Genomic DNA, 18,138 nt, shown 5'->3' with positions numbered 1-18,138 from the left:
TTAGAGGTTGGGAGCACTTGTTTAATACATCCCGAGGTTAGTGCTTGTTGCTACAATGATAAAGAGGTTGAATTTATTCTTAATAAATCTTTGATAAGGTGCTCAATTGTAGGAGCATGTCGGAAAGATTTACCTATATAAGCTAGAAGTTTGGCCGCTTCACAAGTCTAAGGCTTGACTTGGAATGCTTATGAATGGATATGGACACCAAGGCTTCATAGGTGTCGGAGGTTTTAAGAACCTAGTTTATGTTTGTGTGTATTAGTAACTTCAATAATTTGTAATGGTTATATGATTCAAAGCTTTGTCTATCATTATGATCTAAATTATTGTAAAGATTACTTTTACTAAATGGAAATTCAATCGTTAGATATTTCCATGATGCATGAACATGGTGTTTGCGATTTATAGCAAGTTGGAAAACTTTTCAACATTACCCTATAAATGGGAGGAAGATTGTTGGAACATTTATAGGGTAATGGGTTTGAGACTCATATGGATATATACTAGAAGAGGAGGAGTTCTAGTATGCAATAGATTAGAGTACATCAAGTGGCAAATTTCGCGGAGTAACCAAGGGAGACAGAAGGGCCGTCGCGAGTCGCGACAGGCGTCGCGAGTCGCAACCAGCGCCTCGCGACTCGCGAGCTCCTCGCGAGTCGCGACCTGCCTTCTGCCTTGGAACGCGAAAAGATGCCTTGACGGTTTATGTCCGTTGTGATGTTATGGTTTCATTTTAATGACCTTTAAGGTCCTTAAATCAGTGGATTAAAGGCCTTTGATGGGTGATTAAGATGGGGGTTATGTGATTAACCACTCTAGTCAATGAAAGGTTTATTCTTCCTATATAAACCTTTGGATTCCTATGAGTAAAGGGTTAGAAGAAAATTAGGATTTTCTATACTCTAAAAGTCTTCTTGCTTTGCTTAAGAGAAACCTTGCAAACTTCTCTTGAGTGTTCTTCACAAACACAAAACACAAGTTCTTGTTGATTCACTTAGAAGATCATCTAAGTGGATTGTTTCTCTCCATTGTATCTCATTAGTTATTTCGTGGTAACCCGGTGATCCTAGAGGGGCGAAATTAAACTAATAGGAAAACGTAGTTTCCGTGCCTTGGAGTGAGATATCCGGTTCTCTTGTTGATCACTTATAACAATTATTGGGTGATGAGAGATAAAAAAAATAATTGGATAGGAGAAAGGAAACCAAGTAGTTGGGATAATCTTTTTTCTCTATTCATCGTTAAGGAGGGAGGTAGGAAAATATTGTGAGAGTGACATTTTCTAGAGAGAGAAGTGGATGATCATTATTTAACGATTACTATAAATGATGCACTAAGAAACGTAACGTGGTCATCTCACTCTCACCTTGGCACCTTCCCATTTTCATAACCTTGTCATTTCATATTTGGTAAATACTCCTTGTTATAGCATATAGGAAATGATTAGCAATTGCTTTTGAGTTAACTTTTAGTATTTGGAGTTTGAACTAATTAAGCCAAAACTCTAATAATTGTGAAAAGTTGTGTTCGATGAAATTGTGTTTGGAGTAGCTTATGGTGTTTGAACTAGTATTTTGAAAAAGGTATCAATATTAGCTTTTAGGGTGGAAGTATCTTTTGGAGTAACTTTTGAATATTGAATGTAGTTTATTTGTATTATTTATTTGAACTAACAACTAGTTTTATCGAACGTTAATTATCATAAAAGCTATTTTTACAGTCAAACTCTAATAGCTAATATCTGATAGCTGACAACTAGTACAACAACTAATAACTACTTTTAGTTATGTTAAAGTTCCTAAAGTATGAGTAAGAAAACCCACTTGCTATTAAGGCAAGAAAATAGGGCTTTCTAGGTTTTTTATTTCACTTTGCCAAAAAAAAAAACTACTTCTCTACCATAATAATTACTTTTGCTGAACAGGTCCGTAGTAAGTTCAATTAGCCAATTCTTTAAGGTTAAAATTATCTTAACTTCAATTGCAAGTTTGGTTAGATTTCGAAAATCTATCAAGTTATATTAATTATCTTTATTTTTCTACTATATCTAATTGTACACGATACTTTCACCAAATATCCCTTACGAATTTGTTTATTCACCAAATATTCTCATTTTTCATAAATTCACAATATATATAGCACCCGAGTTCTGTAAAAACAATGTAAAGATTCCCTTAATGACTAATATAAGTTAATTTTGTTAGTTATTAAGGACATTTATGTTAATGAGACTATAAAACCCCTTAACCTATTTAACAATATCCCTAATTAATTAACCTAGTTGACTCTAATTAATTTTTTTTGACTCGCTTCCTTTTCTTTCTCTTCTCTTCCATTTCTTCCATGGAAGCCTTTGCTCAGCACCATGGTATTTAGTCGGCCACCGCATCCACCTCCTTGTATTTCTCTCTCTCTCTCTTCCTTTCCTCTCCTCTTTCCGGTCTCTCAATCTGTCCTCTCTCTCATCAATCACCGGGAAGCACAATACCCCAAAATTTAGTCCTAAATAACCAGAAAACTCACACAATTCACTTAGATATTCTATTGCCCTTTCTATATCTTTGGGGTTCAAATTTTCCAGCGTGCTTTCTTGAATCTATATTCTTCGAAGACGATTTTGAATAAAGGAGAGAAAGAGAGAGAATAGAGGCTGAGTTTGGATGAGTGAGGTGGAGGGAGTGGGAGGCTGCGGAAAAGAAAGGCCATATGTCCCGTTGGAGGAGAGTAGTTGGCTTGGTGTGCCAACTTTGCGGTGTTGTGGTGGGTGTTGATGACGATGGAGGTTGGATGTGAGAAGGATTGCGTTACGTTGTTTTACGATGTGACCGAGAATGGAGTGATGGTGGGGATTAGGTTCAACTGGTAAGAATAGGCCGGAAAAATTGGTCGGTGCAAAAGAATTTCGATTAGATCTAGGGGTTTTGGATTCGGGGAGGGGGATGAATGGTTTTCGTAGCTTGGGAAAGGGAGGAGAGTATATGGTGGATTTTCAAAACATTAGGGATATTTGATGACTAAACGAACTTAGGGTGCGTTCTGTTCAACTTAAAAAATTAAGTTTCAGGTCCAATAAGTTCAGATAAGTTTAGATAAGTTGCAATAAGGTCTAATAAGGGCAATAAGTTCCAATAAGGTCTAATAAGGTCCAATAAGTTCCAATTAGGTGCAATAAGTTCCAATCAGGTGCAATAAGTTCCAATCAGGTCTAATAAGGTCCAATAAGTTCCAATCAGGTCTAATAAGGTCCAATAAGATCCAAATAGTCAATGTTTAATAAACATTTGTATTCTTGTCCATTATTTTGTTATTCATAATTTCATATCACTATTAGCTGATTATGTTATTATTAGAATTTTAATTAAAGTACCACAATGATTATATAGTATAATACTTGTATTAGTGTCTATTATTCTATTATTTATTTGTATTATGTCTATTATTTTATTATTCATATTACTATTAGCTGATTATGTTATTATTAGAATTTTTTATTAAGGTACCACAATGTATAGTATTATACTTGTATTATTGTCTATTATTTGATTATTCATATTGCTATTAAATAATATTATAATCATGGTCAAATAATTAAGGTTAACAATAATAAAAATTATTATAATTACAATATTTTGCAATTCGCCTTTAAATAACTAGAGATAACCTGTTTTCGTTACTAATAACAATGAAAGATATAAATGTTAATTAATTTTTTATTTTCTACTAGTGTTTTATAAATCAAAAGAAGAGTATTAGATATATTACTGGTGAAAGTTATGTATAGGCAAATATATAAATAGTAAATTTTTTTGATTAAATTAATTATCATAAGAGATAATTAATAATCATTATTTTTTAAAGGACGAATTATAATAATTATTACTCCATAAAAAATTTTGAGGGGTAGTATTTACGTTAGTGGTAATATTTATGTTATTCATGGTCAATGTTTTTGTCTAATAAGGTCAAATAAGTTTCAATCAGGTCCAATAAGGTCTAATAAGTTTCAATCAGGTCCAATAAGGTCTAATAAGTTTCAATCATGGCCAATAAGGTATAATAAGTTTCAATAAGGTCAATAAGTTCCAATAAGGTCCAATAAGTTTCAATCAGGTTCAATCAGGTCCAATAAGTTGAATCAGGTCCAATCAGGTTTAATAAGTTCCAATAAGTTCAGTTCAGGTTCAATAAGTTCAGTTCAGATAAGGTCCAATAAGTTCAGGGCCAATAAGTTGAATAGAACGCACCCTTATTTGGGGAATATGTTGAAAAAATCGATTAACATATAATTATGGATATGTTATATTCACTTCATTTCAAGAAATTATTACTCCTTGTCGGAATCCGAAAACTATACCAACTCTAAAAATTAGACTAAACCAGATCGAACCTTCTTAATTTCATTTACTAATAATCATAAAATATCTCACTAGTGGAAAAAAGCCTAAATGACACAAAAGAACAACTATTAAAATTGGATCCGTGAAGTCAATTTTTGTGAGTGCACATAAAACATTAGTAGAGAAAGGTCGATTTGCGTCGGACATGGGACCCCTATTTGCGTCGGACTTGGGTCCGATGGCACAGGTCTCGACGCAGATGACCTATAATTGACCTGTTTCGTATGCGAAAACAACGCAGATCTTTTAGCTATTTGCGTCGCACGTTGTATACGGTGCGACGCAAATTGCTCTCTCCAGCCCCACAAACTACAAACTACAGCCTATATATAAGGGGAATTTGCGTCACACATAGCACTGAGTGCGACGCAAATCAGGCATCTGCGTCGCACCTTGTGCCATGTGCGACGCAAATGACGTTATGTGAAAAAAAAAAAAAACGGTACCAAAGCATTAATGTTTTAGTACTGCATTCGAGGAAAAAGAAACGAGACAAATATCAAAAAATGAGATCTAACAAGTGAACCTAACATCTGTCTTGCGTTGATTAAGAAATAAATGATAATAATTAAAAAACAAGATCTAAAAAATATTAAGAAACAAGTGATAATAATTAAAAAAGAGACAAGTGAACCTTAAAAAAATATGTCTTGCGTCGATTAAGAAACGAAAAAAACTGAACAAATATCAAAAATTTAATATTCAGATCTAACATACAACAAAAAACGAAATTAAAAAACTAAACCTAAAAAAAAACAGATCTAACAGACAAGAATGAAATTGTACTAAATATATTTAAAAAAAAACACAAATCGCCAAAAACTAGATCGAACTTTGTTCTCGTTCTTCTTCAGATCTCGTTCTTGTTTTCTAATGATATATAGAAACAGTAAATAAATGATAGAAATAAGTTAAGCAAAATGTAGAGGATGAAGAGCAAATACGAGGCAAGAAAAGAGGTTTAATTTTGTAGATTTCAAAAATGAACATAAATATGGCAAAACAAAGAAATTCAGAATAAAATGTGAATTAAAAATACCTGAAAATCGAGAAATCTGAGCACGAAATTCATTGCCCGTCGTTTAAGTTTTTTCTCTCTCCTCTTTGTATTCGTGCTTGTCGAAATTGAAGAAGATTCCAGATCTGAAAGCATAGGAGAAATCGCAGGTTTGAGGTTTAAGTTCGTGCTTTCCAAATCGCAGATATGAGAATGAAATCGCAGGAGAAAATCGCAGGAGAAATCAAAACGAAAATTATGACAGACCTTGGAGAGAGAGAGAAGAGTTGGAGAGAGAGGGAGATGAAACCTTGGAGAGAGAGAGGAAAACGTATGGTTAGGTTTGAGAGGCGCCGCTGATTGAGAGAGAAAATAAGAAAATTAGGTTTAAGAGAGTGGAGATAAAACACGGGGAGATTAAAAGTTGGGTTGGGCTTGTAATATTCGTCGCACCATGGGCTTCACTATAAGTCATATTTTGCTTCTCTCAAGCTCACAATACCAAGGATTTCACTCAAAACCCTTCACCCCGAAAGAAATACAATTTCTGGTTAACTTTGCAAGACTGAAACACAAAGAAAGTAAATATAAACTCTCTTAAGAACAAAGGCACTGACTCTTTAGACACTTAGAATATTTTAGTAAACATACTTAGAAAATGACATACGTCGATCTATTTATATATGTGTTGTTGAACTATGCCTTGAATTAATTATCTAGCGCTAGGATTAACCAAGCACGGTATATGTTGTTTAGTGAAAGTCTGTTTTACTTTCGGGTTTAGGATAAATTGTTTAGGTTAATGAGTAGGGTACTATATAAACCATATAATTAACTTTTGCCACCATATTCAATAATTTGTACTCTCTCTCCAAAACCTAATAAAATCTATTTTCCCTGCTGTATGAACATAGCTAACACATTATTAGTGAACCACGTTAAATTATTGTGTCGATTGTTTAATGTTGTAAATAAACAGAAGAGAGAAGGGAGAATAGTGTTGTTGTTTTCTTATTCCATATAATCCAATATATATACATACAATACAATAGCTAGGGATTTGCTTGGAGAATAAAACCCTAAAATATCCCGGATATATTAACGGGGGTATAATGGACATTCATACTATATTTCATAACACTCCCCTTGGATGTCCATTATACAAAATAAAATTCTCTCTTAAAATAAAATATTTCTAATGCGCGTAAGATGCTGCCTCATTAAAAACCTTACCAGGAAAACCCAGTGGGAAAAACCATGGTTAAGGGAAAAAGAGTGCAGCGCGCATCTACTCCCCCTCATGATTACATAACTTGAGATCTTTGAGACGACGTAATCCAATACGGTAAACTAATTTCTTGAAAGTAGCGGTGGGAAGTGCCTTGGTAATAGGTCTGCCAAATTTTCACTTGAACGAATCTGTAGAACCTGTACATCACCATTCTTCTGCAGTTCATGGGTGAAGAAAATTTTGGTAAAATGTGTTTTGTTCTATCACCCTTGATGTATCCTTCCTTGAGCTGTGCAATGCATGCTGCATTATCCTCATACATAACTGTTGGAGCTTCTTTCCCTATAGATATGCCACAATCTTCTCGTATATGTTGAATTACGGACCTTAACCATACACATTCACGACTAGCTTCGTGGATAGCTAAAATCTCTGCATGGTTGGAAGAAGTGGCTGCAATGGTTTGCTTCATGGAACGCCAAGAAATGGCAGTACCACCACTTGTGAACACATATCCTGTTTGTGATCGAGCATTATGGGGATCAGACAAATACCCTGCATCTGCAAAACCAATTAAGTCTTCTTTGGGTTGGTTAGAAAAGAATAAACCCATATCTTTCGTTCCTTGGAGGTAACGAAGTACATGTTTTATTCCATTCCAATGCCTTCGAGTTGGACATGAGCTAAACCTTGCTAGCAAGTTCACAGAAATGATATGTCAGGTCTCGTATGGCTAGCAAGATACATCAATGCCCCTATTGCACTTAAGTATGGTACTTCAGGACCAAGGATTTCTTCATTGATTTCTCGAGGACGGAATGGGTCTTTATCAACATCAAGTGATCTTACAACCATTGGGCTACTCAACGGTGTGCTTGATCAAAATAAAACCTTTTTAACACCTTTTATGTATATGTTGTTTGATGCACAAGGATTCCATTCTTTAGATGCTCAATTTGTAGCCCCAAGCAAAATTTTGTCTTTCCAAGATCTTTCATCTCAAATTCTTTCTTCAAATATTCCACTATGTGTGAAATCTCTTCAGGGGTCCCAATAATATTTAAATCATCAACATACACTGCAATTATTACAAATCCTGCCCCAAATCTCTTTATAAAAATGCATGGACTGATAGGGTCATTCTTATAGCCTTCACTTAATAAGTACTCACTGAGGCGATTATACCACATACGCCCTGATTGCTTCAATCCATAAAGAGATCTGTTTAATTTTATGCAGTAATGTTCTCGAGAATTAGAATTTGCTGCTTCTGGCAGTTTAAATCCTTCTGGGACTTTCATATAAATGTCATTGTCCAGTGGCCCATATAAGTAGGTTATGACTACATCCATTAAACGTAAATCAAGTCCTTCTCTTATTGCCAGACTGATAAGAAATCTGAAAGTAGTTGCTCCACCACAGGGGATATGTTTCTTCATAATCAATTCCAGGTCTTTGTGAGAATCCTTGTGCAACTAAACGTGCTTTCTACAATTTCACCATCTTCATTCTTCTTTCGCACAAAGACCCATTTATGTCCCACTGGTTTTACACCTTTAGGTGTACGGACTACTGGTCCAAATACTTCTCTCTTTGCAAGAGATTTTAATTCTGCCTCAATTGCTTCCTTCCATTTTGGCCAATCATCCTTTGTGCACACTCTTCAATAGACTTTGGTTCATGATCCTCATTTTCTTCCATAACATCAACTGCTACATTGCATGCAAAAATTTCATCGACGTCGATTTGATTTCGGTTCCATTTTATTCCAGACATGACATAATCAGTTGAGATCTCTTCATTGTCAGGTACCTGAATTTCTTCCTTTGCCATGTCTAAAGTCTCTCCTGGAGATCCTTCAAAATTCTTTGTTTCCTCGGTCTGGCCATTATCAATTCCTGCTCCTTTTCTTTTCCGAGGATTCTTATCTTTGGAACCAATAGGTCTACCACGCTTCAGGCGTGCTGTAGACTCACTAGCAGTTTGATGTTTTCCTTCTGGGACATCAATTTTATTGGAGCATTCACAGCTGGTATATGCGACTTGGTTACTCTATTTGGGTCAGTAAATGCGTCTGGCAATCGATTTGCTAAGCTTTGTAAATGAATTATCTTTTGGACTTCTAATTCACATTGTTTATTACGAGGATCAAGATGAGATAATGATAATTCATTCCAACTGATTTCCTTCTCCAGCTGTTTATTCTCTCCCCCTAATGTTGGAAAAACTGACTCATTAAACTGACAGTCTGCAAATCGAGCCTTAAATAGATTCCATGTGGATGGCTCTAGATATTTAATTATCGGTTTTTTCACCAGGTACCCCTGTACTTTAACAAAATTCATGGGGTACCCCTAACTTTAAACTAATGCACAAGGTACCCTTATTGTTTCAGTTAAATGCACCAAATACCCTAATGACTAACGGTGTCAAGTTTCCGTTAGTCATTAGGGTTAATTAACTCCTCTAATCCTAATTAAACCCTAATTAAGCCCTAATTAACTAACTAAACCCTAACTCCATAACTTGAAACCCTAACCCCCAACCACCACCCAACCACCACCACCTCCCTTCCTCTCCCCTAACCCACCACCCCTCCAACAACCCCAGCCCCCCCACCCAGCCCCCTCCCCCTCGCCGGCAACCCCTCGCCGGCAACCCCTCTCCGTCGCCGGCAACCACCTCCGATCCCTCTCGCGCCGCCTTGCCGACAAACCCCTGCAGCAAGCCTCATTCCCCCTTGATTTCCCCAACCCACCACCATCCCCCAGCCCCAACCCACGCCCACCCCCAACCCCACGCCCATCCCCAGCCCCGACAGCGTACCCCCCTCCCCTAGCAGCAACCACCACCATTCTTGATTTCAAAACCTGTTTTCAAAAATTAATTTCAAAAACAATTTCGAAATCATTTTCGAAAATCAATTTCGAAAACATTTTCGAAAATCAATTTCGAAAACATTTTCGAAAATCAATTTCGAAAACATTTTCGAAATCAAGAACCATTTTCGAAAAGGTTTTTGAAAATGGTTTTCGAAAACCTTTTGCGAAAATTTGCAAAAACCTTTTGAAATCATTTTCGAAATTAGTTTTGAAATCAGTTTTTGAAATCAAGAAAACAATGAAGAAGAAGGAGAGAGAAATTAAGAACAACATTTGCGGGGGTGGGGGAAATCGACGGGAATGGGGGAGGGGATAGGGCTGCGAGGGATGGGGGAGGGTGGCTGTCGTGGGGGTGTGGGAGGGGAGGGGTGATGCGGGGGGCTGGGGGAAGGGCGGCTGCTGCGAAGGGTGGGTAAAGGAGGGGAGAGGTGTTGCAGGTGGTGGTGAGTGGGTGGGGGAGGGGCTGGGGAAGGTAGAAGGGGGATGTAGTGGGTGGGTGGTAGTTAGGGTTAGGGTTTAGGTTGGGGGTGGGTGTGGAGGTGTTAGGGTTAGAAGGCTTAATTAGAGTTAGAGGGCTAATTAGGGTTAATGACTAACGGAAACTTAACGCCGTTAGTCATTAAGGGTATTTGGTGCATTTTATTGAAACAATAAGGGTACCTTGTGCATTAGTTTAAAGTTAGGGGTACCCCATGAATTTTGTTAAAGTACAGGGGTACCTGGTGAAAAAACCGTTTAATTATCGATGGATATTCATATCCAACATATATTCCTAACCTCCTTTGAGGACCCATCTTAGAGCGATGTGGTGGAGCAATTGGAATATATACAACACATCTAAAAACTTTTAGATGGGAAATATTTGGTTCCTGACCAAAAACCAATTGTGATGGGGAGAACTTTTGATTACTCATTGGCCTCATGCGAATTAATGTTGCTGCATGTAATATAGCATGTCCCCAAGCAGAGATTAGGAGTTTGGACTTCATAAGTAGTGGTCTAGCAATCAATTGGAGACACTTTATTAATGATTTAGCTAGACCATTTTGTGTATGAACATGTGCTACAGGATGTTCAACACTTATCCCAATGGACATGCAATGATCATCAAAGGCTTGAGAAGTGAATTCACCAGCATTATCAAGGCGGATTGCCTTCATAGGGAAATCTGGAAAATGTGCTCGTAATCTAATCAACTGAGCAAGTACTCTCGCAAACGCCAGGTTGAGAGTTAATAACAAGGATACATGCGACCATCTACTCGATGCGTCAATTAAAACCATAAAATATCTAAATGTTCCACATGGTGGGTGAATTGGCCCACAAATATCTCCCTGTATATGTTCCAAAAAATTGATAGATTCAAAATCTATTTTGGTTGGTGAAGGTCGTATTATCAACTTGCCTTGTGAGCAAGCAGCACATGAGAAATCATTAGGAAGAATCTTCTGGTTCTTCAATGAATGTCCACATGAATTTTCAATTATTTTCCGCATCATTATTGAACCAGGGTGGCCCAACCGGTTATGCCAAATAGTGAAATTATTTGTAAACTTCCTGTTTACTATGGCATACTAGTTATTAGGCCCGGGCTATGCCCCGGGTAAGAAAAATTTCATTTATTCATATTGTACTTTGATATGATATCACTAAATATAACTTGGTCTAGTGGTTAAAACTTTAGTATATGAACTTGAGGTCACGGGATCAAAACCTATACTATGTTTCTAATTTTTTTTATTGTACATGAATTACATGAACTAAAACTCTCTAGGGAGAGCGCCACGTGGCACCGTTCCTGGTTTACGCACGCCTTTTAATATATTAGTATAGATGTTTCAATTGTATTGATTTTACTGTAATACAAACCAGTGGAAAATGCAGGTAATTTCTCCAAAATATGCTTAGTGCCTTGGATAATACTCGTGATATGAAGGTACTCAACATTTCCTTCACTTATTGTCTCAATATGATATCCATTATGGCGAATATTAAAGCTCAATAAATTTCTTTGAGATTTGGGAGAGTATAATGCATCAATGATTTCAAATTTCGTTCCCATAGGTAATAATATATTTGCCTTTCCAGAACCTTCAATTATCTTAGTACTACCTGATATAGTACTCACACTAGTTTCTTTCATTGTCAAATAAGAGAAATATCTCTTACTTTTTAATATGGCATGAGTAGTTGCACTGTCCTCTAGGCAGAAATCTTCACCATTCATTGCTAACTGAACTTGAGGGGTATTCATATTCTTCAAATAAATGAAATAACAATAATATATGAGAATAACTAAATAACCAGAATTTAACAATGTCATATAAAGTCATAGTACCAACAAATAAAATCTAAAATAAAATAACATAATCAAAAAAAAAAAAATCCACACTAATAACTTAATAAAAGAAAATAAAGTTTTATTCTTTAAATGACCATACTCGAATCTAAGGATTAGTTATTCCCTTCAGGGGTGGTGAAGAAATCAACAACTTCCAGGTGAGTTTTATTGCCACAATCAAAGTCACCTTCGCCATCTGCATACACAAGATTTGTTTCTACTTTCTTTCCCTTTATCTTCAATGATGGTTAATAGAGATCAACCAAGTGTTTTGGTGTACGACACGTACGAGACCAATTACCTTTTCCTCTACATCGGTAACATACATTGGTCACGTTCTCATTTTATCTTTCTCTTGTTTGTTATAACTTATCATCTTTATTGTCCCTCTTCTGGTGGGAATATGAATTCTTGAAAGAACCACCTCGGCCTTAACCTCAACCATATCCGTATCTACGTCCGCGACCTCGACCATATCCATATCCACGTCCACGTCCACGTCCTCGACCACTATTGTTGGCATGATATTTTTCTTTCCCATCATGGTATGCCGCATTCGCTTCAGGGAATGGAGTAGAACCAGTTGGACGTGATTCATGATATTTCATCAGTAGCTCGTTATTTTGCTCAGCCACAAGGAGACAAGATATAAGTTCAGAATATTTCTTAAATTCCTTTTCACGGTATTGTGTCTGCAGGACAACATTATTCGCATGAAAGGTAGTGTAGGTTTTCTCTAGCATTTCTGCATCAGTGATTTTCTCTCCAAACTGTGCAGTAATTCTGAACATAGCTGAGTTATGTTCACTTACAGACTTAAAGTCTTGTAGTCTTAAATGCAACCAGTCATAACGAGCTTTGGGTAATATTTACAGTTTTCTGGTGGTCATATCTTTCCTTTAGATTACTCCAAAGGACTTGTGGATCTTTCACAGTCAAGTACTCAATCTTAAGACCCTCATGGAGGTGGTGGTGAAGAAATATCATAGCCTTAGCTTTGTTTTGACTTGTTGCTTTATTTCCTTCTCTGATTGTATCACCAAGGTCTTTTGTATCTAGGTGAATTTCAACATCTAACATCCAAGACAAAGAGTTCTTTCCAGTAATATCAAGGACCGGTAATTCAAGTTTTGTAAGGTTCGACATAGTCCACTATATACAAGTGAATATTGCGAAATTAGGACTTCATATCAAATTGTAATTCAATACTGTAGTTTAAGGAACGCATATAGTAGGGAATGTAAGAGTATAATTCGAATAAATAATGTTCCTATAATATTGCTATACATCCAGTATAATATGATACATGTTTTAGACGCAGGAATAAAACAAAAAAAACAATAGTAACCAAACTGACAAGGCTTTCATATGCAGAATCAAATCTAATATAATACCACCAAGTTGTAATTTAATAACAAACAAGTAAAATAAATAGTTTGTTCCTATGAAAAAAAAAAAAAATAAGGTCCGTAATTTAATAACTTATAGTGTAATATTCACACATTTTTCATCTCTCTTTGATGCTTACAAGCTACAATATTCTGGTTTTTTTCAATGGAGCCCAAGTGAGTATAGGTTAAACAAACAGGAAGTAAGGTATGTTCGAAGGTTTGATTCTAATAAGTTTGCACTCTTCTGAATCTGGGCAGGAAAACTCGTAAGATTTGACAACCCATGAATCTCTCGACTATATATTGTTATGTTAACTTCAGTAACTCTCAAGATGCTTTCTTTCTTTTTCTCCTACGTTTGTATTATTTTCTCCTTTCTTGATTGTTTTTCCTTTATTAATAGCAGTTAAGGTCCGTAATTCAACACTAAGGCCCGTAATTCAAGTGCATCATACTCTCTAGCTTATACAAGTTCCCGGAACAAAAACATGAGGCAATACAAACTAATCCACGCACCGAACGAAAACATGCGGCAATACAGACTAATCCACCTACTAAATACAAAAGTGAAGCCAATACAAACTAATCCACCAACTCAAAATTGCGGCAGAACAAAAACATAATCAAAAGTTCATACAGTTCCTTTGCTTATAATAATTAGTCCAAAAAAAATCCAACAAATAAGGATAGTCGCTAACAACAAAAGTGATAAACTTTGGTTTCTTGTTTGCTTAGTCGGCTAGGGTTTTGTACTGATAACGTGTTGTAAATAAACGGAAGAGAGAAGAGAGAATAGTGTTGTTGTTTTCTTATTCCATATACTAGCATTTTTTGCACGCGATGCGTGCTTGAATTCTTTTCAAGACAGAAACTCGATTTTTTTCGACTTATGTAAAAGTCAAAATTTGAACATTAGACATACAAAGTATAATTATTTTTAGTTACAAAATTTAATTGGTTTAGTCTCTGTCACTTAAGTCTCTCACCAGTCTCTTTTTTTTTATTTTTCAAGGTCGAAATTCTATGAACAAAATAGAAATTTTATTGAATTTATCTATGATTTCTAATATTATAATATTTTAGTTGATTTTTAAATTAAGTAATACACTACTTCATATATTGTGAAGAAAGTGGACACTTGGATTTCAAGTCAAATTTTTGTGAGTATGTATTGACGTTATAGTGTATTGGTTGTAGTTTCTAAGTTAATTTTTTGGTTTTTGTAAAGTTTCATCATTTGAGTGATTTATATAATGTAAATTATGCAATTCTATGATTTAAGTTAATTTGTGAGTGATTGTTATAATTTTATTTCTAGTATTTTTATTTGAATCTCCCTTTGATTTGTAAGTGGATTTGTAATTTAAAAAAGAAAAGGGGTAAAATAGTCTCTTCATTCGGGGACACCAATCCCCCCCCCCTTTCCCTTATATAATAGAGATATGTTGTACTTTAATTCTTGAATGATATTTTACATAAACCTTTTAACCTTGATAATTAATCGCTATTATATAATAGAAAGAATAGGTCCAATATATGTAAAAGTTTCATTATATATAGGAAACACTATGAAAAAGTAAATATTTTTTTTTACTTGTCTATATCTATTTCTAATTATTGATTTCACTACAAATACACCTCAATTTTTTTTCCTTGTCTAACTTCTAAATTATGTTTGCACACATTGATATTTAAAATATTTCATCGTTTCAATTTTTGTCCTTTTCTAAATTTTAACACTTTGAGCTTCAATTATATTTGAAATGAAATTTTGATTTTTTTCATACACAATTTGATATTGGATTTTTTATGTAGAAAAACAAAAATCCTTACTTTTCGAAAATTAATTTAGTTTTTTTGTGAAAAATGGATTTTTGCAAAAATTGTTTGCAAACAGTTTGATATTGTTTTGTTTTTCAAAATTTATTTCTGAACATGGACTTTTTGCAAAAGTTATGGGCAAAAATTTTAATATTGGCATTGTTTTAGAAAAAACTATATTTGTTTTATATGAAAATGAATTAAATTTAAGTCTGATTGTATAAAAGCCCTTTTGAACTCATTGTTGTCATTTCCATTTTTTTAACTACATAACAGTCAACTAATTTGCTATTGTTTATTTCAACTAATGTGAAATAATCTCGAAGGTTAAAAGAATTATGTAACTTTTTCGAAGTTCGCAAATTGCTGATGGATGAATGTGTGATATCGCCGTCAAAATCTTACGTTTTTCTCAAATTTGTGTTTATAGGTAACTTTTGTGAGTATGTAATTGTGAATGGTTCTTGAGAACAGTGATTTGTAAGTAAATTTTTGTAGTAAATATTTTTATATGTAGTAAATATTTTTGTATGTATTGACGTTCTAGGTTATTAGTTTTACTTTGTATGTCAATTTTAAGTTTTAATAAAGTTTCCTGATTATTTGAGTGATTTGCGTGATTTTTATAACATGATTTTCTTAATTGTATGAGTGATTTGTGAGTGTTAAATTAATTTTCGGTAGTTATTTTGAGTCCTGATTTTAATTTTGAGATTCCTTTTGTAATTTAGAAAGGAAAGGGGGGCAAAATAGTCCGTTCAAAAGAGGACACCATAGCTCCCCCCTTCCCTTATATAAAATATATATATATAATATATAAATTATATATATATATATATATATACATATATATATATATACATATATATATATATATATACATATATATATATATAGAGTCGGGATCCGGTGAGAATGAATAGTTATGTGAGAATAGCTTAATATGTGAGAATTAACTACAAGCGTTAGATCAAAAAAGAACTAAGGGCTGCGATTTGGCCAACACTAGTAACAAAACCCGGCACTATACAGTATACACACAGACTTGCGATTTTAGCGGAAAAAAAAATTGACAACGTGAAGCGTGATTCTTCTCACTGAGAAATTCATACCTCGCATCATCTACGATTGATTACAAACAAAAATCTCAACTTTTTCGTCCTAATTGATTCTTCAAAATTGATTCTTCAAAATCAGGTACGAAATATAACCTAGTTCATGAATTTTGTCCTTTTTTTCTCTTGAATTTTGTAAAATTCAATCTAATTTTTCGATTTTCGTTGAATTGTTCATAGTGAATCTCCCATCTAGAGCGACTATATATTGGGCGAATCTTCGTTTTTGATAAATAAGTTATGGGCATATTCAATAAAAAGGTTGGTACTTTTTCTATAGTTTGAATCTTTTTTTTATTTTTTTTTTTTGCTACAAATTTTTTGTGTCCCATGAAGTAACCATGTTGTCCGTGTTGCGAAGTGTTTAAAATTGATGGGTTTGGTTAATTGAATTTGAAGATATGTTTGATGGATTAGATTGATGTTTGGGGAGTTGTTTCAATTTTTTTTGTTTTAGTTTTCGATGCAATTGATGTTTGAATATGGAATATCTCTGTTTGTAGTGGGATTGATATATATTGGGTTTTAATTGATGTGTTTTGGGGTCAGGTTGTAACTGGGATTACTTTACCATCAGGGGATAAGCTTTACACAGGGAGTAAAGACGAGCATGTCAGGATTTGGGATTGTGCATCTGGACAGGTTTGTTCACTTGGACACTTGAGAATCACTCCTTCCACTACGAAATTCTTCATCTGTTCTAAAATAATTGCAACATCTTTATTTATGAAGCTCCAGAATAATACTACTTGTAGTTGTCAGTTATAAATACTTAATATTCCTTGAATTCTTTTCAAAATCTTAGAAATCTTGTTTTTAAAGAGGATAGTGGATTAGAGTCGTTCAATTACACTAGAAAATAGACTAATATAGTCACTATTCTTAAATATTAAGTCAAGAACTCCTAGTTGAAACTTGAATTAGTAACTTTATTTTGGCTTTGTGACTTTTAGTGCTTTATGTTATGGCAATGTACCCAACGTCTTGACGTCCTTAGGACTTTCATATATCAGGGCTTTTGGTATTTAAGTAGCTCTATTGTTGGTATGTGAGAAAGAACCACTCCAATTAGCTGGTCTGACTTTGGATACACCGACTCTTCTTAGACTCTGCTAGAACAGGTGGAAGTCATGTACATCAGTGCTACACTACATATACATCAGTGCTACACTAAATGTACATCGGTGCTACACTACAAGTACATTAAATCTGAAGGACAATATTAAGTATTCCTTTTTTAACTGAGTTCTAATTTCACCCATGTGCTTGAATGTTATTATGAATGTTTGGCATTGAAGAAGAGAGTTTATTTTAAGTGAGTTGGAACTCATGTACATTTCTTTTAATAAAGTTGGAACTCGTGTACATTAGGTCTTTACCATATGTACATCATAGGTAACATACAAGTACATTAAATCTCAAGCAGATTCAAAAAAGTATTTCTAGTGGGAAATCTAGTAGATGATAGATAGAGTGATTGATTTCTTCTGGAAAAATCAGTTACCAAGGCTTCACATCTCAAACTCACCCTTTCTACTTTTCCTAACAAATTATGCCTTTAAACTGTAAATTCTTGACTAATGCTCAAACAGTGAAAGTGCTTATCTTCCCCTTTTTTTTTCCTCTAGTTGTTTATACCATCTTGCTTGATATATATGGGTCCTTTCCGAACTCTGTAAACTAGACTTCAGTTGTGATATTTGAATATACATTTTTGCCTGGAAAAGATTATTTACTTTTGAAGAAAGAATGAATTCATATGATTCCATTCTATTTCGTTGCCCTTGTTTCATTAAGCAACTGAACATGAGGGCAGCTCCATCTGCAGCATGCCTTCTATCGTAGAACTGCACTCACGAGTGTGAGCCAAAAGCCTGAATCTTTGAACCACATAGTATATATATCGCCTCATCTTTGCTGTAAGGATGCCCTTGAAGAAGGTTTATTCAACTAGAGCTTT

General features: G+C 34.7%; 1 protein-coding gene across 1 annotated transcript; it reads right to left on the bottom strand.

Annotated features, from left to right (window-relative positions):
- Positions 1 to 12,288: 12,288 nt before the first annotated feature.
- Positions 12,289 to 12,997, bottom strand: LOC104894034 (uncharacterized). The gene is made up of 2 exons (XM_010680196.1): positions 12,725 to 12,997; positions 12,289 to 12,621 (listed from the first exon to the last, which is right to left on the bottom strand). Exons 1-2 carry the CDS (start codon positions 12,995 to 12,997, stop codon positions 12,289 to 12,291), a joined length of 606 nt encoding a protein of 201 aa, XP_010678498.1.
- Positions 12,998 to 18,138: the final 5,141 nt, after the last annotated feature.

The sequence above is a fragment of the Beta vulgaris genome, chromosome 1 (assembly GCF_026745355.1).
Source record: "Beta vulgaris subsp. vulgaris cultivar EL10 chromosome 1, EL10.2, whole genome shotgun sequence".
In the NCBI taxonomy this organism is placed as follows: Eukaryota; Viridiplantae; Streptophyta; class Magnoliopsida; order Caryophyllales; family Amaranthaceae; genus Beta; species Beta vulgaris.
The sequence above is the reverse complement of the archived record's forward strand: the minus strand, read 5'-3'. Positions and strand labels throughout refer to the sequence as shown.

Bases quoted from the DNA above. Each gene is read 5' to 3' on its own strand.
- LOC104894034 (XM_010680196.1), bottom strand. From the start codon at position 12,997: ATGTCGAACCTTACAAAACTTGAATTACCGGTCCTTGATATTACTGGA. The intron at 12,622-12,724 runs GTAAATATTACC...ATTACTGCACAG, and splicing joins GATATGACCACCAGAAAACT to TTTGGAGAGAAAATCACTGA.